Source organism: Peromyscus californicus, unplaced genomic scaffold, assembly GCF_007827085.1.
Source record: "Peromyscus californicus insignis strain IS unplaced genomic scaffold, ASM782708v3 Scaffold_17__1_contigs__length_78620276, whole genome shotgun sequence".
Classification (NCBI taxonomy): domain Eukaryota; kingdom Metazoa; phylum Chordata; class Mammalia; order Rodentia; family Cricetidae; genus Peromyscus; species Peromyscus californicus.
Window position 1 is genome coordinate 65,675,140 of NW_026294469.1, and position 26,986 is coordinate 65,702,125.

Genomic DNA, 26,986 nt, shown 5'->3' on the forward strand with positions numbered 1-26,986 from the left:
TCAATTTCACAGGCTGCACACCCCAACGGAACACTAGAACTCAACAGAACACTAGAGCTATGTTCTAGTTCTAGAACTAGAATGTTTCAGAATCCAAGAAGGAGACTACTGTATTTAATACAGAGCTAGAACTGACCAACTGTGTTCCTGAATATAAAAAGAAGTCTTGAGGTAGATGTGGTGGTAGTGAAGACCTGTAACTCTGGCATTGATAAGGAGGGAGACTTGTTTATAATCATGAGTATTCTATTAGTTTGCATAAGAAACGCCATCCACAGTCTCGGGCATTTGAACACTTGGTCCGCAGATGGTGGTGCTGTTTGGGGAGGTTCAGGTAGTGCAGCCTTGCCAAAGGAAGTACATTGTTAGGGGAAGCCTTTGAGACAAAAGGCCTTGTGTCGTTTCCTGCCTGCAGCTCACGATGTGAGCGCTCAGCTTTCTGCTCTGACTTTCGGGCCAGCCATGCTGGCCGCCATTATGGAATTGAACCTCCTGTGACTGGGAGCCCAGTAAACTTCTTTTATAAGCTGCCTTGGTCATGCTGCTTCATCACAGCAACAAAGTAACTAATACAAGTACACATTGGTTACTGGATTTAGGAGTTCAGAGAAGAAATATAAAGTCTGGGGAAGCAGGAAAGATTCCCATACCACATTGTTGTCATTAGCAGTTTATAAGATTAAAAGGTCTTGACTGCTATTACTGCTTTCAATATCCTTAGTATTATAACTTTGCAACTCAAATAATCATAAGCTAAGCTTTCATAGTTTTAAAAACTGACAGTTGGGCATGATAGCATACTTCATAATTATAGCCATTGAGAGGTGGAGCCAGGATGATAATAGTTTCAGACCAGTCTGTACTAATAATCTAAACAATGAAAATAAAAATAATCATCCGAACAAGATTTAGAATAAAGGTCATTCACATTGTTTTTTAAATTTCAGGATTGTAAGTCCAACAGAGATGTACACTGGAGTCAGGCATGGTATACACTTGTAATTCCACCAGGAAAATCAAAGTTCAAGGCCAGCCTGGGTTAGATGAGACCCTGTCTCAAAAAGGAGGGAGGGACAATGAAAAGTCCTCCTCTTGGTCTACCTGTCCTGTCCCTATCCCACATCAGTAAACCACAATCGATCCCTAGAGAATCCCGACCCCACCTCTCCCAGTCAATTCCTGGAAAAGGCTACACCAATGCCATCTGATACAGGCAGGACTCAGACAACCAGAGGGAGTGCCACAGCGCTTGGAGGAAACCCAGTCTGACCCAAACATGCCAGGTCCAAACTGCTTGAGCAGAGGAGAGATGGTGGCAGACCGGGTTCCCCAGGGCAAAACGGATTTCAAGTGCTCCCAAGTAACAGAAAGAGAAGCCCCATATACACAGCTGGCACGGAAGCCTGTCTTTGAGGCATACTTTACCTATGACCAGCTACTGAAGAAAAAGACAATGAAAACTTCAGCCTCCACTCAAGGAGAAAAGAAGTTTAAAAGTGATTCCTAAAGCATAGGCAAAAATGTAGGCGTGGTTTTATTTACCTATGGAAACAAGCCAGAGAAGCTGCAACCTGTAAAAACAGATGGAGCAAGCTGAAACGGTCTCATTGAAGCCACAGGGCAGCCACACCCTGCATTACCCAGGCTACAGACCAACAGTAGTCCACTTCCTGCCCCAGTGGATGTCCTTCCAGAAGGAAAAACACTTCACCCCAGGAAGAGGAGGAAGAGGCTGGCCATGTTGGTCACAGTGAGTTCTAAAGTGCCAGTGTATTCTGCTGCTACCAGGTGTGGCGATCTTCCCAAAAAGATGGCTTTGCAACCTGGTACTCACAAACCAGGTAGATTTCATCTCAAAAGGGACAGGAATCCCCATTTCTGTCCTTGAGCCGGCTCTGCAGGAAAGCGTGCCTGCTTAGCTGTATGGCACAGAGACACACAACCAGGAACGACCTGAAGAGACAAACCACCTTAAGAGACAAACCAGTTATGGAAAATTCACCACAACAAAGGCGTTAAGAGGGAAGAATCCAGAGAAACACAGCTCTGGTGGGGAACAGACACTGACCACACCATCCTGCCATGTTGAACAGGAGGGGCAGCAGTCGACCACAAAGCCATGACCCCACCAGCCCTTCCCACACAGACACACCCCTGCCAGCAGTGCCAGCCACAGGAGCAGCTTGGATCCCACAGCTCATGGCACCAGAAGGGTTCTCACCATGCCAATGGTCAACGTCAAGCCACTGCTCAGAAAACTGCCCACCCCATGGCCAAGTAGGTTAGAGATTAGAAGACTGGACCAAAGATAAACCGGGAGAACTCCTCGGAGTGAAATTCCAACGGAAACTAGGATCCTTCTCCTGATCCCGACTAGGGCTCTGACCCCTGCAGGTTTCCAGGGCTGTGCCTGTCACCCCACCTCCAATAGCTGCTCCTCCTTAAAAACCTGCTTTGTAGACAGTGCAGGATTTGCATAAATAACTATCTCTGGTTACACTGTATAAACCAAGAAATTACTAAAACTTTATACGTGGGATCTTGGCTAAATCTCAGACTAAGGACAGACACCCAGAGTCTTAGAGTCCTGAAGTTTAAGACACTGACAACTTTTGACATATTCATTTGAAGCCTGTTAATTTCTTTCTTTTTTCTTTTCTTTCTTTCTTTTTTGTTTTTTGTTTTTGAGAAAGGGTCTCTATTATGTAGCTCTGGTTCTCTTGGAATTCACTATGTAGGCCACATTGTCCTCAAACTCACAGAGATCTACCAGCCTCTGTCTCCGGGTGCTAGGATAAAAGGCATGAGCCATCATACTCAGACTTATTTTTTATATCTACATTAACTATAGTTGTATTCAACAATTTTTCTAAAATTCCTCTTTTATTAACATCAATTAATTGTACTAAATAATGGGTTTTTGTATGAACTTATATTCCTGTATATAATGTACTTGGATCATATTCACTTTCTTACTTGTCCCCCTCTCTCTCCCACTGGTCCCCTTAATTCCCTTCTACTTTTACTTCTGTCTTGGTCAGGGTTTCTATTGCTGCAATGAGACACCATGCCCAAGCAAGTTGGGGAGGAAGGGGTTTATTCAGCTTACACATCCATTACTGTTCATCATTGAAGAAAGTCAGAACAGGAACTCAAACGGGGCAGGAACCTGGAGGTAGGAGCTGATGCAGAAGTCATGGAGGGGAGCTGCTTACTGGCTTGCTTCCATGGCTTGTTCAGCCTGCTTTCTCATAGAACTTAGGACCACCAGCCCAGGGATGGCACCACCCACAAGGGGCTGAACCCTCTCACTAATTAAGAAAATGCCTTACAGCCAGATCTTTAGGAGGCATTTTCTCAATTGAAGTTCACTCCTTTCAGATGACTCTAGCATGGGTCAAGTTGATATAAAACTAGCCAGGACGGAATCTTTAAAAAAAAAAATCTAGATTCTGCATATGAGGAGCATGTGGGATTATCTTTCTGGCTTCTTCTGCCAAGCATTGTGATTGTTTCACCCATTTTACTGCATTTTTTGTTCCTTTGTGTTCCAGATTTCCCGGATAGATTTGGTTATATAAAGACAATGAAGGGTGGCTGGAGAGATGGCTCAGCAGTTAAGAGCACTGACTGCTCTTCCAGTACCCACATGGCAGCCCACAACTGTCTGTACCGCCAGGATCCAATACCCTCACACAGACATGCATGCAGGCAAAACACCAATGCACACAAGATAAAAATAAAAATAAATTATTTTTTAAAAGGACAATGATAGACAAGGAAGACATAGAAAACATAGTTCACTGTAAAGAAAACAAGCCAGGCGTGGTAGCACACAGCTGCCATCCCATCGCTTAAGATACAGATTCAGAACTACACAGTGAATTGAAGGCCCAAGTGAGTTACATAGTTATTGTCTCAAGGAGAAAAATGAAAAAGGAAATCTCTAGCCCCTCCCCCTTGTCCATAAGGAAGCTCTTGCTCTCCGCTGTCTGCCTTTGAGTCTCTGTGTAAGACCGTTGTTGGTGGACTCTCTTGCCAGCCCTGGCAAACACCATCTTCTCTCGTTCTCACTTAGCTGGTTTCCACTTAACTCCAGAAATATTCTTCATCTAAGGTCCCTTGTCCTGATAGGGCCCAGCAAGCCAGGAAGAGCAGGAGTTAAAGATCACTCTCTGGCGTTTAAGGCCAGCCTGTGAACATAGGCTCAAGGTGCACACACACACACACACACACACACACACACACACACACACACACACACACACGGTCTCTGAAATAGCACTTTCTTTTCTCGGAGTTTATCCTTATGATATACCCATATGTATGTGTGTGCATATTTTCTGCTGCACAGAACATGACCATGGCCTTTGAAGCCACCTTTTCCAAGGCTATTTACTGCTCCCAAAAAGTCTGGGCCAGGCATCATGGTGTACCCCTTTAATCTCAGCTTCAAAAGGTAGTTTGGCAAATCTCTGTGAGTGTAGTCAGAGCTACATAGTGAGACCCTGTCTCAAAAAAAGTCTAAGACACTGAGTGGTGATGCCGACTTCTTAGTGACCCAGTCAGTCACAAAAGCTGAGTCTCGGACTCAGCAAGTCAGGAGGCCTGTAAGATACCAAGGGCTCTGTCCTAGAAAGAATAAAAGATGTCAAGCTGATTCCGCTCACTTTCCTGTCCCAGTTTTGTTTTGCTTGGAGTGTTTTGGAGACACAATGTCACTATTTAACCTAGGCTGGCATCAAACTCGTGAGCTTCCCACCCCAGCCTCCTGAATGTTCCAGTTATAGGTTTGTGCCACACATGATCACTTTTCCTATTCTGTACAAGGCCTAGAAAATTTCAATCCCTGGAACTGGACCAGGATGTTCCTGGATTGCCAGCATCTCCTTAGACAGCCTGTGGTTTTCTCCCTCTCCTTAAGGGATCTTTTACAAACACAGAGTTTCCATAAAGACTACTTTATCAATCTTTCCCTTCATAGTTGCTAATATTTTGTACCCTCCCCCCCCCAATCTTTCTTACCTGGTATGGTAGCTGTGGTGGTTTGAATGAGAATGGCCCCCATAGGCTCATATATTTGAATGCTTGGTTCCTAGTTGGTGGAACTGTTTGAGGAAGGATTAGGAGTCACTGGGGGTGGGCTTTGAGGATTTAAAAATCCATGCCAGTCTCTCCCTTTGACTCCAACTTATGGATCAGGATGTTAAGCTCTCAGCTACTGCTCCAGCATGCCATGACTGCCTGCGGTTTGAATAGGAATGGCCCCCATAGGATCATAGATTTGAATGCTTGGTCATTAGGGACTGGTGACACTTGACAGGATTAGACACTTGACTTGACAGCCTTGTCAAATAGGTGTGGCTTTGTTGGAGGAAGTGCATCACTGGGGGTGGGCTTTGGGGTTTTCAGTGCTCAAGCCAGGCCCAGTGTCTGACTCTGTTCCTACTGCTTGTAGATCTGGATGTAGAACTCTCAGCTACTCTCCAGCTCCATGTCTGCCTATGTGCAGCCATGCTTCCTGCTATGCTGACAAGGGACTATACCTCTGAACTGTAAGCAAGCCCCAGTTAAATGCTTTCCTTTTATAGGAGTTGCTATGGTCATGGTGTCTCTTCACAGCAACAGAACACTAAGACATCCTCTGAAACTGTAAGCAAGCCCCCAATTAAATGTTTTCCTTTATAAGTTGCCTTGGTCATGATATCTTTTCACAGTTGTATTAGAGTTTTCTAGAAAAACAGAACATACAGAATAAATCTATATACAGAGAGAAAGGGGATTTATTAGAATTGCTTATAGACTGTGGTCCAGCTAGTCCAACAATGGCTGTCTACCAATGGAAGGTCCAAGAATCCAGTAGTTGTTCAGTTTATGAGTCTAGATGTCTCAGGTGGTCTTCAGTGTATGCCAGAATCCCAAAGAAATGGGCTCCAATGACAGTGAAGGGATGGATGCTAGGGAGATCAAGAGCAAGCAGGCAGAGAGAAAGACAGCTTCCTTCTTCCATGCCCTTTATATAGGCTGCCAGCAGAAGGTATGGCCCAGATTAAAGGTGGATCTTCCCACCACAAAGATCCAGACTAAAAGTGGCTCTTCCCACATCAAATTGTTTAATTAGGAAAAAAAACCTTACAGGTGTGCCCAGTCATTTGGGCTTTAGTTAATTTCAGGTGTAGTCAAGTTGACAACCAAAACCAGCCATCACAACAGGAATAGAAAAGTAACTCAGGGCTGGAGAGATGGCTCAGAGGTTAAGAACACTGGCTGTTCTTCCAAAGGTCCTGAGTTCAATTCCCAGCACCTACATGGTGGCTCACAACCATCTGTAATGGGATCTGGCGCCCTCTTCTGGCCTGCAGGGATACATGCAGACAGAACATTGTATACATAATAAATAAATCTTTAAAAAAAAAAAAAAGAAAAGAAAAGTAACTCAGACAGAAGTACACGGCTATTATCCCAACACTTAGAAGTTCAATCAAGGTCATTTTCAGCAACAGTTGAACTTGAAGTCAGCTTGGACGACAAGTGACACAGTCTTACAACAACAACAAGGACAACAGAAAGCAAGAATACTTCCCAAAGCATTAGAGGGAACAGTAGGGAGGGAGACAGAACACATGTGGTAAGAGCACAGTGAGACCCTGTCTCAGAAACAAACAAACAAACAGAACCCAACAAGACACAAAGGTATAATATGATCTGCTACAGCAGTCCTGGGTGTAGACTTGAAAGAATCTTAGTAAGAATACAATGAGATGTCTGCTCATCCATGTTCACCAAGACATTATTCACCACAGACAAGTTGTGGAGTCAGTCCAGATGCCCACCAGTGGGGGAATGGACAAAGTGTAGTGTGGATTCCAATGTATTGTAATGAAGGCATAAAGGAAGACCTGAGGGACCCTCTTGATGACGGATCCATTCTACATCTGTCTGTTGGGGTTGCTGTATGGCTGTATGCATTTGTCAGAACTCACGAAGCTATACGCCAAGGAGAACAAATTTTACTATATGTTAATTTTTATGAATAAATTTAACCACAAAATTACATTGTTTGCAGGAAAACAGGCAGAACTGGAGATTATCATGCTAAACAAAGTAAGTCGGAATCAGAAAGACAAATGTCATATGCTCTCTCCAAAGAATCTAGATTATTTTTTTTAAAGCAGGGTAAGGTAGTACATGCCTATAATTCCAGCACTCAGAATGCTGGAGTGGGAGGACTGTGGAAAGCTCAGTCCAGCCTAGGCTACCTAGCAATGCTGAAGTGGGGGGACTGTGGAAAGCTCAGTCCAGCCTGGGCTACCTAGCGAGTACCAGGCTAGTTAAGGCTATACAGTAAGACCCTGACTCAATAAACAAATAAGAGATGATAATGGACTAAAACTGAAACTTAAGCTACCCCTAATTAAATGCTTTCCTCTGTAAAAGTTGCTGTGGTCATGGTGTCTTCTCACAGCAATAGAAACCTTATCGTCATGGTGGGAAGCATAGTGGTGCGCAGACATGGTGCTGGAGAGGTGGCTGAGAGTTCTACATCTGGATTTGAAGGCAGCTGGAAGAGACAGTGAGCCACTAGGCCTGGCTTGAGCTTCTAAAAATCTCAAAGCCCACCTGCAGTGACACACTTCCCCCAACAAGGCGACATCTACTCCAACAAGGCCACACCTCCTAATGCTACTCCCTAAGCATTCAAATCTATGAGTCTGTCAAACACCACAGTATGACACTCTCTTCTGGCCTCCATGAGAACCTGCTCCCACTCAGGTAGACACATACACATAAAATGGGGAGGGGGGCCCAGATCATTGAGTTTTAAGAAACACACACATACATTATCAATACTATCCTGAAATTTAGAACCTTCCTACCATCGAAGGTTTCCCCTCTGCCTGGATGGTTATCAGCAGAAGCCAGCTCCTTATTTGTTTTGGGGCTGAGGGCCTGTTTCTGGTTGCCTGTTGGCTGGAAGCTGTCTCAGTTCCTTGTCATTTCGGCTTCAAAGCAGCCGCCCACAAAAGCAGCTTGCTTTGTCAAAGTCAGTGAGTGTTTCTCCTGCTCGGAGGCTTTGGGGGTTTTATGATCTATAGGAATATGTTTGGCCATAATTTATTCATATATTTTTCTCCTCCCCAGGTTCACCCTTTGATATGAACTGCATTTCTCTGGGCCATGTCCTTCATTTTTTTCTCGAGTTCTTCTCTGTGTGCTTCAGTTTAGATCATTTCTGGTATGAGTTCTTCAGTTCACTAATCTACTTCTTAACGCCATCCATTGAACTTGCCATTCGGGTGCAGTACTGTATTTCAACTCTTGAAGTTCTGTTTTATTCTTTCATCCTTCTTTCCTTCCTTCCTTCCTTTGTTTTCAAGACAAGGTCTTACTATGTAGATGAAGCTGGCCTTGAACTCAGAGAGATCCACCTGCCTCTGCCATCTGAATGGTGCATGCCTTTAATCCCAGCACTGGGAAGGTAGAGGCTAGCCTGGTCTACAGAGTGAGTTCCGGACAGCCAGGGCTACACAGAGAAACCCTGTCTCAAAAAACAAACAAAAACAGGTGTGCTTCACTACACCCAGCTTTCTACTTTATTCTTATTACACCTGTGCTTTTCTCCTTTTTGTGGTCATGTTTTCCTTCTGATCCTTAAATATATTGTGACAGGGTATTTATTTATGTGTGTGTCTTTCCTGCACATAGGACTGTGTACCATGTATGTGCCTGGTGCCTGTGGAAGCCAGAGGAGGGCATCAGGTCCTCCGGAACTGTGGTTACTGACAATAATGAGCCACTATGTACATACCGGGAACTGTACCCAGGCCTCTGCAAGAGCAGCAAGTGCTTTTGATCCTGGGCCATTTCTCCAGCCCCACTGACTACGTATTTTTTAAAGTTCTTGTCTATTAATTTTGTTTTTGGTAATGTTTCTGATCAATTTGGTACTGGCTGGTTTTTGTCCTGGTTTTTCTTGTTTTTTTTATGGCTGTAGCAACTTTTCATCAGGTGCCAGAGATTGAGGATATCAAGACTTTCTGTTTTGTCTTCTCTCTTTTAAAAACATTATTAAATTGTATTTATTTGGGGGGTACAGGTGGGGTCAGAGGGGCATCCAGGGAAGCTGGCTTTCTCTCTAACCATGAAGGTCCTGGGGATTGAACTCACGTTGTCAGGCTCGGTAGCAGGCCACTCGGCCATCTCTCAGGCCCCTGCTGTCTTCTAACATAAGGTCTAGACTGACCCAAAACTTACCAGGTAGTCCAGGCTGGCCTTGAACCGGTGATCCTCCTGACCCAGTTTACCAGGTGCTTCGAATGCAGGTCACCAGGACAGCTCAGAGGGTCAGCATTTCATGGCAATGTTTGAAATGGTTTTATTTTGGCAGACAGGGTAGCTTTCCGGGGTGGTCTGATCCTACCAAGGCTTGTTGAGGAGAGTGCCGGAAGCAGGCTTTTCTCAGGCGAGTTTTGCTTGTCCCTTTGCAGTTCTTCTGGGATCTCTAGTCACAAGTTTTCTTCACACAGACGTGGTCAGTACTCAGACATCTCCCAGTGCTGTGAGAGCACCAGTGAGTGTTCGGTTTACAGTTCCCTGGTAACTGGTCTTCTCAGCCTCGCACACTGAGGCGGCAATGTGCGACTTAGTATTCAGCCCAAACTGAAGAATTATGAAGTCACTTTTCAGTGTAGCTCTCTTCTCTATGACTCTTCAATCCCCAAATCCCAATGATAAGCACCCCAAACTCCAATCTAACTCAGCAAACCTGCCATGCTTCAAGGTCTCCATCCTGTGCCTGTACCCAGGTGCTGCTCCCAAGAAGAAAATCATCTCTCACCACTTTGTCTAAAGTCAGTGGTCCAGTGTTGCATATTTAGTTCATTTTTCTTTGTTCATGTGTGTGTGCCTGTGTGTGTGTGTGTGTGTGTGTACACTCCCGTGCATGCTAGAGATCCACTCAGGTATCTTCCTCAATTATTTCTATAGGTTTTTTGTTGGTGGTGGTAGTGTTGTTGTTTTGTTTTGTTTTTTTAATGTGCATTGGTGTTTTGCCTACATGTGTGTCTGTGTGAGGGTGTCAAATCTTGGAGTTACAGACAGTTGTTAGCTGCTATGTGGGTGCTGGGAATTGAACCCCGGTCCTCTGGAAAAGCAGTCAGTGCTCCTAACCACTGAGCCATCTCTCCAGCCCTGTTGTTGTTTTTAAGACAGGATCTCTCACTGAATCTGGAGCTTGTCAATTTTGCTAGACTGGCTGATCAATAAGGTTTAGGGAAACCTCTGTCTCTGCCGGTCCAGTTCTATAAGCATCTACCACCACATTCCTCTCTTTATATGGGTACTAAAAATCAAACTTGGGTCCTTACAGCAAGGGAGCTAATTCTGGGACCAGCTATCACACCAGCTACTGGAGTAGAAGGCTACACCAATTTTTTGAGATAATGTTTCACTTTGTAGCCCTGGCTAACCTGAAACTTTTCAGGCTGGCCTTGAATTCACAGGTATCTGCCTGCCTCTACCTCCTAGATGCTAGGATTACAGGTGTGTGCCACTATGCCCAGCCATATACCAGTTTTTAAAAGTCCTTTTAAGATAGGTAGGGTAGGGCTGGAGATGGGGCTCATAAGTTATAAACATCTGCTGCTCTTCCAGAGGACCTGAGTTCCCAGCACCCTGACTGGGTGACTAGGAACTGCCTATAACAACAGCTATGGGAGTTCTATGCCTCTGCAGGCATCTGCACGCACATGGCAGACACACACACACATATAGATAAAAACAAAATGAGGGCTGGAGCTATGGCTCCATGGTTAAGAGCATGTGCTGCTCTTACAGAGGATCTTAGTTCAGTTCTTAGCACCCACAACTGTCTTGTCTTAGGACTCCATGAGCATCTGCACTTACATTTGCGCATACTCACACATATTTATACATCAAACAAAAAATAAAATAAAACTTAAAAATAAAATCTAAAGAAAAAAGATATATCTGGGTGATGGGATTTCTATTTCTTGGTGGTTAAAAGGCACAGTGAGTCGTGGCAGTAATTCCAGTTCATGGAAGGTAGAGGCAGAAGAATCAATGCAAGTTAGAGAACAGCAAAATCTATAGTAAGTTTGATTGTAAAAACCCTATCTCAACCCTCCTCCCAAAATAAGTTATTTGTGCAAAAGAAAGCCAGTAAGAATGTTTTTAATACAAAACCTGGATATTCATGGTGATGCTAATATGTCTCCATGTGTACCACATGATGCTGGCAAAGTGTTCCAGCTTCTCTGATAAGTCTCCCTTTCTTAGTCCAGGTTATACAAGAAGAATGTGGTTTAACAACAGCATTTCATTTATTTATGTTCTGGGCTTTTGCTTGGTTTTGAAACATGGTCTAGCTATTCAGCCCACTACTTACTATATAGCCTAGGCTACCCTTGAACTCCCACCAGTGCTCCTGCCTCTGCCTCCAGTGTGCTGGGATTATAGCTGTGCACACAACGTGCAGCTTTTAAAGCCACAGCATTCTGAAAGATGCCCACAAGGCTGCAGTAGTGGTCAGAGTTGAAGTAGTTAATCTTCCTTGTATAAGAACCGAGCAGAGCATAAAACATGAGTTACTTAAAATTCAGCCTAGCTTTATGGTGATTTAGAACTTGTTTAATTAGTATTTAGAACTGAACATTGTTTATAGCTATTGGTATTTCAATAGATGCTTAAATGTTTTAACATTTAAAGTTTAATAAGCCTCAGTTCTTTGAAGGAAAACACTGAGGTAATTAGATTTTCAATTACTTGTTTTTTTAGGAATCCATGCAATTAATAAAAGCTAAGGCATTTAACACTCATTTTAAAAGTTAGTCAACTGCTTCATCAATTAGCTAATCATATACTAAATAATTTTTAATATAAAAGGCTCACCCTAGGCAAAGCAGAAACCTCTTAGAACGTACATGAGAAAGAGGTGGCTAGCCCTTGGAGAAGGGCCTCTTCCAACCAGCTGAGACTGGGTGAGAGAAAGAAGGAAGCCTGGCTTCATGTCCCAGTCATCTGGAGTGTGCATGCAAGTGTGTACACCAGCCTTTCCAAAAACCCCTCCTGGGCATTAATCCGGTCATTATTTGTTTCTAATAGTGTGTTCACATTTCAAACACTGAAACTATTGCTTCTTACAACCTGCCTGGTCTCAGAGCATTTTAGAGGTTCTTATATTCAAGTTGGGGAAAAAATGCTGGCAGAGGTATACAAACTGGGTACAATCTTATTGTAGTTTCTTTCTTTCTTTTTTGAAACAAGGTCCTGTTTAGGTATCTCAGCCTGGCATCAAACTCACCACGTAGCTAAAGATGACCCTGAAATCCTATCTAAGATTGCAAGCATTCAGTGTCATATCCAGTTCATGGTGTGCTGGAGATGAAACTCAGGGCTTCCTGCAGGCTTCGAAGATACTCTACCAACTGAGCTATATTCCTAGCCCCTGAATATAGTCTAATTTTAATTAAACACTAAATTTAAAATACTGTAAGAGAAAATCTGCCACCCAAAGATACCAATAGCATCAGTATTTCATAGAATCCTATGATACAAATCTGTATTTATCAAAATTCTCAAAAAAGATAAAACTTGCAAGATACATCATATATGCCTGCACGCACACACCACACCAGACACACACACACACACACACACACACACACACACACACACACACTTCAGGGTGGAGGATGAGGCATCCTTTGGTGTCCTGGGCTGCATTGGCTCCACAACCCTCTTCAGACGGTCAAACCTGTGCATCTCCAGTATCTTACCTAAAATGTAACAGTATTTGCACATAACCCACATACTTTCCCCCATATACCTAAAGTCATCTCTAGATTACTTATCCATTATAAATTCTTCCTAAAGGAGGGGAGAGGAAGAAAAGGAGTGAGGAGGAGAGAAGAGGAAAGTGTCTTAAAATATGCTACAGTATTTTTCAGACCTGAGGGCATGAATTCCTTTGATCTAAATAACAATATGGCAAATCTGAGAACATACAGGGCCACACCAGGCGCTTGTCTTAAAGAAACATTCTGGAAATCCTAATACAGTATCTGAATCAGGTGATCGAAATTCCTGTGGACAGCCAGTTCTCTTTATAATGAACTCACCGGTCACCTCCTCCACCTATGCCTTTTTCCCTTCTTAGGACACCCAAGCAGAACAGTCCTGTTGCATGTAACCCTGAGTACATCTAAACATTGCTTTAGCGCCATCTAGGGCCTAAAACAAAACAAGGAAACAAAACCAGACTTGAATCTTTGTCTTTCAGCTTCAGAAAATTCATTTTTGAGAGTATGTTACCTACAGACAGCAGGTAATAAATTAATCACAGTTGGATACTAGCTCTTAATGTACAAACTCTATGGAGTTTGGAGATACGTCTGATCAGAAAGAATAAATGTGCTACTGAGGGAGATGAAGAAGAAAGTGGTGAGGAAGAACCCTGTGACAGACGGCTCTCTGTCTCACTGTAGTACTTACTGTTCCATAGGTTCTGCCAAAGTTTGGGGTTGTTTTTCCAAGTATAATGGAAAGCCTTTAAAAGGATCCCAGCCAAAAGGATCCCATTCAGTGAAGACTAGGGAGAGGCAGACTCAACAAAGCATAGATAAAAGGCTACTGAAATGGGGCAGGTGAGGGTACACTGGGTATCAGGATGGGGGAGGTAACAGAAACTATTAAAGATAAGTTACAGAAGTAGAATTAAGAATATTTGTTGACGCTTTCCTTCTATAAGTGGAACTGTGGGAGATTCGAATAACTTGGTGTCTCTTGTTGCACGATCTCAGAGTCAGGAAGATGGAACAGGTATAAGGAAGGTGGAAAGTTGGTTACTGAACAAGTTGAGACAAAGATACCTAAGATACCCCACTGGCTAAGTCATCAGCAATCACTGTCTTCTCTATACAGCATCTGCCTAAGACATGGGGCCACTGAGCAGAGTGCTTTACAAGTAGCTTGGAGTTTTTCTACATGTAGATCATTTAGGGCTGTGCTTTAAAAACTTGGCATGTGTTTATGATGCCAGTTTCACAAGCCCCATCCCAGTTTGCTTCAGTAAGTCCTGTTGAAGCCCAAGAATCGGCTTTATTATCGGGCTGCGCTTCTGATTCTGAATCAGGTAGTTCAGGTTCAGAGTGGAGTGGGCTTAACCACAACACCTAGGTAAGGAAGAAGCTATGGGCAGGCGACTCCCTCTAGAACTTGCCTAACAGAAGGATGTGTGTTTTGTGTGTATGGTATTATTGGCACTTCAAAAGGTAGAAGAGCTGGAGGGATGGTTCAGTGGTTAAGAATACTGGCTGCCCTAGGGGTCAAGACACCACAAGGAAACCCACAGAGTCAACTAACCTGGGCTCATAGGGACTCACAGAGACTGAACCGACAACCATGGGTCCTGCATAGGACTCTCTCAGGCCCTGTGCATATATGTTATAGTTGCGTGCGTAGCTTGGTCTTCTACTGGGACTCTTAACAGTGGGAACAGGGACTGTCTCTGATTCTTTCGCCTGCTCTTGGGACCCTACTCCTCCTACTGCGCTGCCTTGCCCAGTCTTACTATGAGGGGAGGTGCCTAGTCTTAATGCAACTTGATATGCCATATTTGGTTGATATTCATGGGAGGCCTGCACTTTTTTAATAGAAATGGAGGAGTGGATGGGGGAGGGGGGAGGTGAGAGGGAGGGGAAACCTCGGTTAAAAAATAATAATGATAACAAATTTAAAGAACAACAACAACAATGGCTCTGTTCTTCCGGAGAATCTGAGTTCAATTCCCAGCACCTACATGGCAGCTAACAATCATCTGTAACTCCAGACCCTGAGACTCCAGTGCACTCTTCTGGCCTCTGCAGGCACTGAACACAGGTGGTACACAGACATACACACAGATAAAATACTCACACACACAAAATAAATACTTTTTTTTTTAAGATAAAAGACACTAGAGCAATGATTCATAACCTTAGCTACACAATGTAGTGGTCACCTGTGGAGCTTTAAAATGTATATATCAATAGAAAGGACCCATCTTGAATCCCCGAGTAGGCGCCAGATGTCCGTATTTTCTTGGCTTTAATTTTATTCATCTTTCCCCAGCACCCGCAGCACCCCCCACCCCACCCCCAGTACCCACAGTATTGTTTTCATGCCCGGTGCCTGCAATACGATAAGCTTTCAATTCATGCTCATTGTTGTGGAAATATTGCTGGCAATAGCAGACGACCCAGACCACAGGATACCATGGGATGTATTGTAAATTCACGAAACCCTCGTGTGAAAAGGATCACAGTTAATTCTCTTATTTCATAGGGAGACCCTGAAGGGGGTTAGGGGGAGTGAATTAATGCCTATGAGCTCTAGCCTTGGTAACGACAACTAAGAACCCAAACCTAGAGTTTTTCGAGTTAGTGGGAGGTTTTTTGGTTTGGTTTGGTTTGGTTTTGGGGGGTGGGGAGGCTCTTTGAACAATCTCTCCTCTCTCTCTCTCTCTCTCTCTCTCTTTCTCTCTCTCTCCCTCCCTCCCTCCCTCCCTCCCTCCCTCCCTCCCTCCCTCCCTCCCTCCCGTTCGCTCTCGCTGTTTGCTTTTGAGACAGGGTCTCACTATGTATCCGCCCTGACTGAACTGGCACTTGCTATACAGACCAGCCAGTTTCTGCATCCCGGGAGCGGACATTAAAGGCGTGCATCACCTCGCCCAGCTCATTCATTTTGCGCACTTCCAAATTCACATCCACGAGCAGCCTAACCTGACCCTCAAAATCCAGTTTCCTTAATCACAAACCGACCGTGCAGCTCTGTTTCAAAAAGTTCAATGTCATGCCCAAACCCTCCATGTTTCGACCCCAGATTTACCCTGTCGTGATCACTTCAAACCCAGCCTCCTTCAGGGAACGTAGCGTCAATGCGCTTGCGCCACTTGGGCAGCCGCCTCTGTTGCCATAGCAACTGGAGACTCGCGAATCTGCCTGTTGCAACAAGAGTTCCTGGCACAAGCCTGGGTTTTGCTTGCTTGGGATAGCTTTCCTTACCGCTTCCCGCGCCCGGTGCGTGAGTTTGAGAGTCTGATAAGAAAGCTCCATTAGACACAGACAGGGCCCCACAAGGAGTGAAGAGGAGTCCCGGACCGGTGTCTAAGGACAGCTGCTGGAAATCCGACGCTCAACCAGCCCGCCCCCGTCGGGATTGGCCGGGGCCCAGACGCCCCAGCCAATCACCGGCCTCAGACAGATTCTTTAACGAGTCAATCAAGGTTACTCTAAACGTTTGATCCAGAGCGTTTGCGCGATCCCAGTCAATCAAGAGGTTGAGGGAGTGTGATTGGTAGAGCCGTTGGGGGCGGGCTTTGCGAGTGTTTGGGTTCTCCTAATTCGTACTTGTCCGTGGTCTGGGCAGTTGGTGAGGCGGTTGTGGCCCAATGGCTGTGTTTTGACACCCCGCCTTCGTGTCAAAGGGTAAAGGTTAGGCACTTACCCGAGCTTTTCTTTGAAACCGTGCCCGGATTGGAAGGGTACCAACGCTCTGACTGTCAGGGGCCTTCAGGAATACAACCGCGCACCAAGCTTTCCCATCTTCATCTGCCTTTGCATCAGCCCGGTTTCCGTCAGGAGTGGACACACGTGGACTCCAGGATTTCCTTCTTCCGTTTTCTTAACTATATTAAGTCATTCATGACCTCATTGGCTTCCCTTTTTTTCTTTCTTCCCTCCCTCAGTACTACTTCTTCTTCTTCTTCTTCTTCTTCTTCTTCTTCTTCTTCTTCTTCTTCTTCTTCTTCTTCTTCTTCTTCTTCTTCTTCTTCTTCTTCTTCTTCTTCTCCTCCTTCTCCTTCTCCTCCTCCTCCTCCTCCTCCTCCTCCTCCTCCTCCTCCTCCTCCTTCTTTCTTCTTCTTCCTCTTTCTTCCTCTTCCTCTTCTTCTTCCCCTCCTCCTCCTCCTCCTCCTCCTCCTCCTCCTCCTCCTCCTCCTCCTCTTCCTCCTTTTTTTAAGAAGCTAACGTAGAATAGAACATTTTCTAAAAAAGATTTATTTTAAGCCCGGCATGGTGGCTCATGCCTTTGCTCTTACACAGAGAAACTCTGTCTCAAAAAAAAACAAAACCAAAAAAAAAAAAAAAAAAAAAGATTCATTTTATTTGTGTGTGTGTATGGGGGTAGAGTGCCCATACATGCCAGAAGAGGGCATCTGATCCCCTGGAGCTGGAGTTACAAGCAGTCATGAGCTACCATGTTGGTCCTGGAAACCTAACTGGGTCTTCTGGCAAGAAGTGCTCCTCACCACACTGTCATCTTTTCAGCCCCACTTGTTTCTTGTTTTCAACTCTGAAACAGGGTCTCATCCTGAGGCATTGGCTGGCCTGGAACTCGCTATTTTCACTAGACTGACCTCTATGTTGCTGTGATCCTCCTGCCTCTGCCTCTGCCTCTGCCTCTGCCATAGCTGTGGGATTTACAGGCGTGAGCCACTATTCTGTGTAGTCAGAGGTTTCCCCCGTCCGCCCAGCCGCTTATAAACTAATTACTCTGAGGCTTAATATTAATTACAAACTGTTTGGCCAATGGCTCAGGCTTCTTGCTAGCTAGCTATTATAACTTAACTCAACCCATTCCTATTAATCTATGTTTTGCCACGTGGCTCATGGCCATGCCGTTACCTGTGTGGTGGCATGTTGCTCCTTGGGCTGCAGGCTCATGGCTCCCTGACTCCGCCCTTCTCTCTGTACTTCTGTTTGGATTTTCTGCCTAGCTCTTATCCTGCCTTGCCATAGGCCAACGCAGCTTTATTTATTAACCAATGGGAACAACATATATTCACAGCATACAGAAAGACATCCCACAGCAATTCTGTGTCTTTTCCCTTCTTCTGTCTTTCTTGTCCAAACCTTCCTTCTTGGTTATTTTCTGCCTTCTTCATCCATTCTCTCCCATCCAGATACAAAATACTGGTGTCCTCAATCTTAAAAAAGTCTTACCTTCTTAACTGTCAAATTAAGACGCCTCTCAGTCACTATGAACATTCTGGAAGAACTAGTCTTTCTCTTCTCCTCCCATTCACTTTTCAACACATTCTACACCTGTACTTTTGAATTCTTTCCTATTTAGAAAATTCAATAACAAATTATTTTACACTCAGTCTTTTTTGGGGAGGTGGGGTGGGGTCTTACTTGAGGCAGCCCTTCTGTCTCAGCCTCCTGAGTGCTGGCATCATGGGCATGAGCACCCACACCCAGCCTTCTTAATTCAAATTTGTCGTTTTTTAAAAATTGTTGACCACCATTTTAGAAGTACTAACATCTATAATTTATTAAGCATCTATAGCACCCAGGTACTATGTGATTTAGAGTCAATCATACCTCATTTTATTGTGCTGTGCTTTGTTGCCCTATGAAGCAACTGTATTTTTAAAACATTTTTTTTATTTTTAATTATGTGAGTATATGTGTGTGTGTATCTGTCTGTGAGTGAGTGTGGGTGCCTGCAGAAGTCAGAGATGTCAAATCCCCTGAAGCCAGAGTTACAGGTAATTGTGAGCTGGTTCCATGGGTACTGGAACTAAAATCAGGTCCCCAGCAAGAGTGGTATGTGCTCTTAACCACTAAACCATCTCTTTAGCCTACATTTTTAAAGACTGAAGGCATGTGGCAGCCCTGCAGTAAGGAGACAATTGGTCCCATTTTCTCAGCATCTGCTTAATTGCTAGATTTGTGCCACACTTCATAATTATCATGACCCTTTAAATATTCTCTTTATTATTATATCTGATATGATGACCTGTGGCTAATGGTCTGTGATGTTACTGTTTTAATTGTTTGGGGGTGTATCTCACACTGTATCCATATAAGATAATGAACTAAACTGGTATGTGGTGTGTGCATTCATACAGTCCCCTACTAATTGGCCTATGGATTCCTAAATACACAACAATATTGAAATCAAGCCAATTAACAACCTACAATGGCCTCTAAGTGTCCAACTAAAAGAAAGAGACCTGGGGCTGGAGAGGGGCTCAGTGGTTAAGAGCACTGACTGCTCTTCCAGAGGACCTGGGTTCATTTCCCAGCACCCACATGGCAGCTCACAACTGTCTGTAACTCCAGTTCCAGGAGACCCAACACCAATGCACATGAAATAAAAATTTTGAAAAAAAAAAAAAAGAGAGAGACCTGTGTCTCTCACTTTAAATCAGAAGGCTGTAATGATTAAGTGAGCAAGATGTGTCAAAAGCCAAAACGGGCCAGGTATGTAGCTCAGCACTAGGACATTTGCCCAGCTTCTGTGAAAGCCCCAGTCTAACCCCCAGTGGTACTATATGAATGAATGAACGAACAGATGAGGACAGGGTAGGCTGAAAGTTAGATCTCTTACACCCGCTAGCCAAGTTATAAACGCACAGGGGAAGTGTCTGTGGGAAACCGGAAGTGCTGTCTGAGTGAGCACACTTGACAAGGGAGGAAGGCAGCTCGCCTCCTGAGAGCACTCGGAGCAGAGCACCGAGCCAGCATCTCATCCTGAGCCAGGTCCTCGCTTCAGGTCAGTGCAAACCGAGCCAGGTAAGGAAGCAGCAGCCAACTCTGAAGCTCACAAGTTGGTTCATGAGGATTAAGGAAAGAAGCTGGCTTTACAGTATGACATACAAGGAGAGGGGCTCAGGGCGTAAGAGCACCCGTTGCTTTTGCAGAGGACCTGGGTTCGGTTCCCAGCACACACTGTGGCTCACAACTGGTTGCAGCTCCATCTCCAGAGGCTAAGCCCTCTCCTGGTCTCCACAGACGCTGCATGCATGTGGTGTACAATCGTATGCAGGCAAAGCATCCATACATATAAAATTAAAATAAATATTGTCTAAAAGTCTCCTGTGTTCCTAGAAAGGTTTTTTTAATGCAAAGGGAAACACAAAGCCTGATGTAAAAGCTGAAGCAAGTTGTCTAGAAGATGAAGCTAAGATTCTTGATGAGGGCGGCTATATTAAACTAATTATCAGGCTGGGATGTAGCTCAGTTACCAGAGAGTATGTATGAATGTCAGAGGCCGGGTTCAATTCACAGAGCTGAATAGACCAGGCGTGGTAGTGCATACTCATATTCCTCGTACTCGGGAGGCTGAGACAGAAGTTCAGGGTCACTTTTGCTTACATAGAGAGGCAGTGTCTAAAACAGTCTATGTGAGACCCTGTCTTAAAACAAACAACAAAGCGCTTATCAGCGTAGAGGAAACAGACTTTTATTGGAAAAGGATGCTATCTAGGACTTCAGCATGTAGAAAGAAGTCAATCCCTAGTTCAAAGGACAGGCTGACTCTCCTCTTGGGAGTGAATGGGACTGGTGGCTAAGGAAGAAAGCAATGTTTATTTCCCATTCAAAACCTCCTAGGGTGCCTCATCATTTTCTTAAATCTCTGTGTTCTATAAACGGAGTAGCAAAGCTTGGGTATCTGTACATCTGGTTACAACATGCTGTACTCCATATTTTAAGCACTTTTCAGAACTACTGATCAGAAGAAAAAAGGAGTCTTTCAATATAATATTGCTCATCGACAATTCCTGTGGTTACCCAAGTGCTCCAATGAAGACCTACAAGATTAATGTTGTTTTCATGTCTTTAAAAAAGACGTCTCATCTTCAGCCCATGGGTAATACAGTAATTTAACTTTCAAGTTGTACTTAGGACACAAAGCTCTTGTGGCATAGACTGATTTCACAGCACCTTTTCTTAAGGATCTGGGCAAAGTAAAATGAAACACGCTGGGATTTGCCATTCCAGAAACCGTCAATAGCACTCATGAGCTGGATGTGGTGGTCCATGCCTGCAGCCCTAACTAACACTCAGGAGGCTGAACCTGGAGTGTATCCTTGAGTTCAAATCCAACCCAGACTATAGTGCAAGATGAGAGAGGGTGGGGGAGCAGGGAGAGAGGGGGAGAAACAAAAGTTTCTGGAGCTGGGGTATGGTTACACATGGCTGCAATACTAATACTTGGCAGTGTTGAATACTTGAGGCAGAACACTGAGGTTGAGGCCAGCCTCTGTGACGCCTTTCTGGACTGCACAATAAGGAGTGAAGAAAGTAGAAAAGGAAAACAACCAAAGAGGACTCTGAAGGGGCAAATGCTGAGTGATGGAGATCAGAAGGAGCTTATGAAACAGGCCCCGGTCTTTCTAGAGTATGATCCTACCAATCCCATCACGCAACCATCCTATCTCTGGCTCTGAAGTGTGGGGATTACAAGTATGAACCACACAGTTTGCTCTCAGGAAGCTTTCCGAAGCTGGATTTATTAGGATCAGATGGAGTTTCTCAGTCTCATCACCACTGACATCTGGAGTCACACTCTTTTTTGTTGTGCACACTCCTGTGCACTGGAGGAAGTTTCCCTCCCCTTTGTCCACTAGATGCCAGGACCCTGCCTTCAAGTTGAAACAACCAAAAGACATCTTCCGGCCTGGCTGTCAGGGTTTGTTCAGAAATGCACCCTGGACATCACCACAAGCTTGAGCTCCTGTTCTGAATATTCAGTCCCCAACTTGCAGCACAGTTTTAAGGGTTTGACAGGGGTGGGCTTGATGATGGAACAGTTGACTAAGACCAGGCCTTTGAAGCCTATACCAAGCCCTGGTTCTGGCCTGTGTTCTCATTTCCTGTCAGCCGCCTCACAGACCCTTGGCCAGAGCCTCCCCTGTGCCTTCCCCACCATGGTGGACTGATATTGTGAGTCCAAAGAAACATCTCCTCCCTCAGCTGCTTCTGTCAGGTATTTGCCAAACGGCCACTAGAGTCAAAATCGCCCCTCCATTAGAACCACAGGAGACAGGGGGAATAAAAGAAGCCTTAAAGATAAATATAATTACTTGAAAATATCAATTTATTACTTCCTAAACCATTAATACCTACAGAAAAATTATGAATTCCTCTGCTTTATAAGAAAGCTATCCTAGCTATCTAGAGGACCAAGGCAGGAGGATTGATTGAGCACAATAGTTTAACAGTAGACTAAGAACCGTAGCAACCCTGTGATTTATGTGTATGAGTGGTATACCTGCATGTATGTCTGTGCACCATATGTGCCTAGTGCCCAAGGAGGCCTGAAAAAGGTGCCAGATGCCCTGGAACTGAAGTTACAGATGGTTCTGAGCCTCTGTGTAGAAGCATAGAAGCCAACCCAGGTTCTCTGGGAGAGTGCTCAGTACTTTTAACCACTGAGCCATCTCTCCAACCCCGAGGACCCTGTGTATTAAAAGAGAGAGAGAGAGAGAGAGAGAGAGAGAGAGAGAGAGAGAGAGAGAGAGAGAGAGAGAGAGAGAATTTAGGGGCTGGAGAGATGGCTTAGTGGTTAAGGGTTGGGAGGACCTGCTGGTCAGAGGTTGAAGTCTACCATAGCTTGGCAGCTCTCTGTGAGCTTGGCAACATGGAAGTTTCCCCACATCCCCCACCCCGTCCCACCCCTACCCCCACCTTGGCGGAGGGCTTCCTGCTCTCTACCTGACTTTACTTGGAGGCTGTCTCTAGGGTCAGATCCATGACTTACCTGTGTGACCCTTGACATAGTTCCCTGTAGAAGCTTTCCCCTGCTACCCACATGGTAATCAGACATCATGTTAGGAGCTTTACTGTAGGACCCTGCTGCTACATAGGAGTCTTAGGATAGTGCTGTTTAATGCAATTTAGGTGATGCCCAGCCATTGTCCCCTCACTTGGGAATAAAGCTGAGCAATAACACTGAAGTAGTCTCCTAGAAGGCTATTTCCATTGTACCCATTGCCCTCATGGCCCAGTAGCCAATGGACCTACAGTTAAAAGTACTGGCTGCTCTTCCAGAGGACCTGGATTCAATTCCCAGCGCCCACATGGTAGCTAACAACTATCTGTAACTCCAGTTCCAGGAGTTCTGACATCATCTTCTGGCCCCCAAAGGCACTGCAGACATGTGGAGCCTAGACATATATGTAGGCAAAACACCCATATACCAATAATAAAATTTTTTTCAAATGTAAATTATTTGTACTGGGAGTAGTGGATTCAATCCTATAATCCCAGCATTTGAGATGATGAAGCAGGAGAATTGCTTTAGATTTGAGGCCAACCTAGATTACAAAGTGAGTTCAAGACCAGCCTGCACTAAAATGTGACAAGGGACTTGTTTACAAAAAAAATATTATTTGGAACTGGGGATAGGCTCAGTAGTAGAGTTCAAGTTTACCATGCTTTGGACCTGGGTTCAACCATAAGCACTAAAATATAAATAATAAAAATACCCTCCTCAAAACAACATCAACAAAAAATCAGAAACCACATTTATGTGTTCTATGAGGATTAATGACATTTCCTTCTCTACCTCTTTTTTTTTCTTTTGGTTTTGGTTTTTTGTTTATTTGTTTGTTTAGACCAGGCTAGAACTTGGGGCAACCCTCCTGACTCCCAAGTACTACACCACCATTCTTTGCTTTATTGGCCTTTCTCCACATTAACAAAGTACATTTTAAAAGTATTGAAAAAGGTCAGCTATTAAGCCAGGTGTGGTGGCGCATGCCTTTAATTCCAGAACTCAGGAGGCAGAGGCAGGTGAATTTTGAGGACAGCCTGGTCTACATAGTGAGCTCCAGGACAGCCAGGGCTACAGAGAGAGACCCTGTCTCAAAAAAAAAAAAAGACTTATTCTACTTGTTTTTTTCCTTTTGATTATAGCAAGGGCATTTTAAAAAAGGATTTTATTTATTTTTATTTTATGCATGTTGTTGGTTACACTGCAGCGCTTGTGGCATGGCCGCCACCTGCAGTGGCCATGTCGGCAGAGGAGAGTGCTGGATGACAAGTGCTAGATAAGAGTACCGGTGCCGGGAAGAGTCACGAGCCATGGTTACCTTTCTAGTGCTTTATTGGGAGAGAGAAAGAGAAAGAGAGGGAGAGAGAGGGGGACCACGCGGAGTGGGGGGTACAGAAGGAGAGACTGTGGAAAAGAGAACACACAGAGGGCACACCTGCTTTTTAGGCTGGGATGCCGTCGCAGGCTGGTGACATAATTAAGGACATAATCCTTACATCCCAGACTTTTGCTTAATATATATATATATAAAGCAGGTAGATGGGAATAGGGGTGTTGTTCCTCTCAAAAACTGCTTCCAGCTGACTTCTGGACGTCGGTTGGCTCTTGGGGGAATGGAGAAGGGGAGTCTTCCGAGGTAGACAGGCGTTGTGGGATGCTGTCATCCATTTGCTCTGGAGACATGTATCCCTCTTGGCTGTGGCTGGGAACTTTCTGTTTGACACGATGCTGGTGACACAGAAAAAACTTAGAGAGAGAAAAGAGTCATTATTATTTTATGTTGACATTTATCTGAGGTAGATCCAGCCTGTCCCTATGGATTTTGAAACATGTTAAGCTTTATTAGAGACAGATTATTTTAAAGCACCTGTTTCCTTTACTAGTTCGGCATCCAGGAGACAGGTGATCAATTGTTAAAAGTATCTCACAGTAATAGATGTTTATATTAAAGTCTTTTTTTGTAGCGCCCAGATGCTTTTGGGTCTGGGGGGTGCAAATACCTTTTAGCTGTTACAGTTTCTTAGTTGATGGTCTCTGGACTCCGGTTCTGTGGTGGTCCTGTATCATTGGCTGAATAGTGAGTTAGAAGAGAGAACTGGGAAGAGAAAAGCTTGTGGTGCATGAGAACTTATTTTTTTGGAATTAGGGATAAAGATCAGGGCCCTGTCTGTATGCACGTGAGAAACACAGGCAGTAACTCTAAAAGTGCAATTAAATCTGGTGAGGTGGAGCCGGGCGGTGGTGGCGCACGCCTTTAATCCTAGCACTCGGGAGGCAGAGCCAGGCGGATCTCTGTGAGTTCGAGGCCAGCCTGGTCTCCAAAGCGAGTTCCAGGAAAGGCGCAAAGCTACACAGAGAAACCCTGTCTCGAAAAACCAAAAAAAAAAAAAAAAAAAAAAAAAAATCCGGTGAGGTGGGTAAAGCTGTCCTCTGTACCCGACAATAGAGAAAGGAGAGGTGACATCCCATAACAACCAGGACCATGTCAGTGGCTCCAGTGTCCAGAAGGAAAGAAACAGATTGCTTCCCTGCTGCGCTCTGGGTTCCCTGCCATGTCTGTAGCCAAGCCTAGGTCTGCTGGAGGTCTTAGCTTGATGTACCCATGTGTCTTGGCGCCTGGGGGCAGTCAGCTGACTGGTTGTCTTTCTAGGCAGCACTTTTAACAAGGCTGTTGATGGCCTGGCAGGGCATTCGCTAGCCAGTGGCCTTTTCCTCACTTCAAACAGGGACCCAACAGCTTTTGGGAGTCAGCGAGTACCAGCACTTGGCAATTTTGTTTTCGGGCTTTTATCTCTTCCCTGGCACACCTTAAATGCCACAGATGACTCTCTTGCCTGTGGGGTCAGGAGCCTTGCTCTCCAGATGCTTAAGTTTTAGTCGGGGAGGTCTGGAGAACAAGAGATGGATTTTATTCCATGTCCTGAATTTTTTTTTTTCCCTGATGATTGGTGGCTTAAGGACAGCTTTTGGAAGATCTGCCAGTAGGCAGACTATAAACCAATCCTTTTGGAAGACTTGTCTGAGGCTATAAGTTGATTTTTGGCTTAAGAGCCATCCTGACTACTGTAAACTTAATTGTATGGATCTTAGCTGCTTCCAGACCTGTCTGTGTCTCTCAAGGCTGTTTGAGAAGGAGTGGGTGGAGTTAAGGTGAGTTAGGGCGAGAGTTGTAGAAACCACCCAAGCCCGCCCATTTGAGCCCGCCCACTGCCAGCGGAAGTCAGACAGAAAAGGTTGCACTTGGCAGAGGCAGAAATGGGGAGGGAGAAGGGTTGAGAGCTTTAGCAAAAAGTTTGGGGATAAAGTAACTCTTTTATTTGCCCGTTCGCTGGCAGAAGCTCCTGAGACGCTGTTATGTGGCCAGGTTTACCGGTACCCGTCCCTATCTGCCAATGTAGGTGGTAAATGTATCTGCCCCTTTGTCCCATAGCTGTAGCCGAGAGAACAACAAAAAATTAAAATAACAAACTGGGATCAGACTCCAATCTCGGGCGTCCCCAAGAGTGGAGAGAGATCTATGAATCAGCTCAAGTTCCCGTCCTCTTTGTCCAAGGATGGGAAGGGCTGCGGCTGCACTGCAGTTGGTCCACCGTTGGACCCTAGACTGCATTGACCCCCTCGTCAGGAGCAAAAATGTGCCTGCCGTGGCCAGCACAGCCCAAGGACAACCCCCGGGGTGTCCATCGCAAAGAATATAGCTCAGACTACAGCCATGAGAACGGCAGACTCACTGTGGTGAAGAATCATGTCGGTAGCAGTAGTGGTAGCTGTATAGGGGTCCAGTGGAGGCGAAGGATGCGCGCATGCTCATAGTCTCACTGGATGGGGGAGGAGGTGTCAAGTGGCAGCAGTAATAGCAGGTCCTTGGTGGTCTATCTGAGTCTGAACGGCACCAAATGTTGGTTACGCTGTGGCACTCGGCATGTGGCGGCCATGCCGGCAGAGAGTGCTGATTGGAAGAATCACAAGCCATGGTTACCTTTCTAGAGCTTTATTGGCGGGGAGGAGAAACAGAGAGACCACATGGAGGGAAGAGAACGGAAGGAGGGAGTGAGGCAAAAAGAATGCACAGAGGGCACACCGCTTTTTAGGCTGGGATGCTGTCGCAGGCTGGTGACGTAATTAAGGACATAATCCTTACACATGTGAGCCACATACACACTTAGTGACATGGGTGGCTCACAACCATCTGTAACTCCAGTTCCTGGGGGATCCAACACCCTCTTCTGGCCTCACTGGGTACTATATACATATGGTGTACACAAAGTCAGGCAAAACACTTATATACATAAAATAAAAATGAATACATCTTTGAAAAAAATCATTACAATCTATCCATTTCTATCCTTCGCTGTCCGACTACCTCCTGAGCAGCCATCTCTGAGCAAAAGTGATTAAAAATGGGTCTTTATGATGCTAAAAA

The 26,986-nt window shown here is 44.9% G+C and overlaps 1 protein-coding gene and 1 long non-coding RNA gene across 10 annotated transcripts in view; both read right to left on the reverse strand.

Moving 5' to 3' along the window:
- The window catches only part of Katnal2 (katanin catalytic subunit A1 like 2), a 69,142-nt gene extending 52,602 nt beyond the window's left edge, over window positions 1-16,540 (reverse strand). For 2 of the 9 annotated variants that reach the window (XM_052742589.1, XM_052742584.1), the window contains exon 1: window positions 16,062-16,177. Coding sequence is in view for 3 of the 9 variants with exons in the window: in XM_052742583.1 (XP_052598543.1) it covers window positions 16,062-16,112 (51 nt within the window). In the remaining 6 variants the exon portion in view is untranslated. Of the gene's footprint in view, window positions 1-15,885; window positions 15,997-16,061; window positions 16,206-16,503 lie in introns of those variants that run through there. The other 7 variants (XM_052742592.1, XM_052742583.1, XM_052742580.1 and 4 more) reach the window with 7 other exon arrangements.
- Window positions 16,541-23,877: 7,337 nt separating this feature from the next.
- On the reverse strand, window positions 23,878-24,672 carry LOC128112988 (uncharacterized). Its single transcript, XR_008219257.1, has 2 exons — window positions 24,564-24,672; window positions 23,878-24,309 (listed from the first exon to the last, which is right to left on the reverse strand). It is a non-coding gene; the product is annotated as an uncharacterized LOC128112988 (long non-coding RNA).
- Between the last annotated feature and the right edge of the window lie 2,314 nt (window positions 24,673-26,986).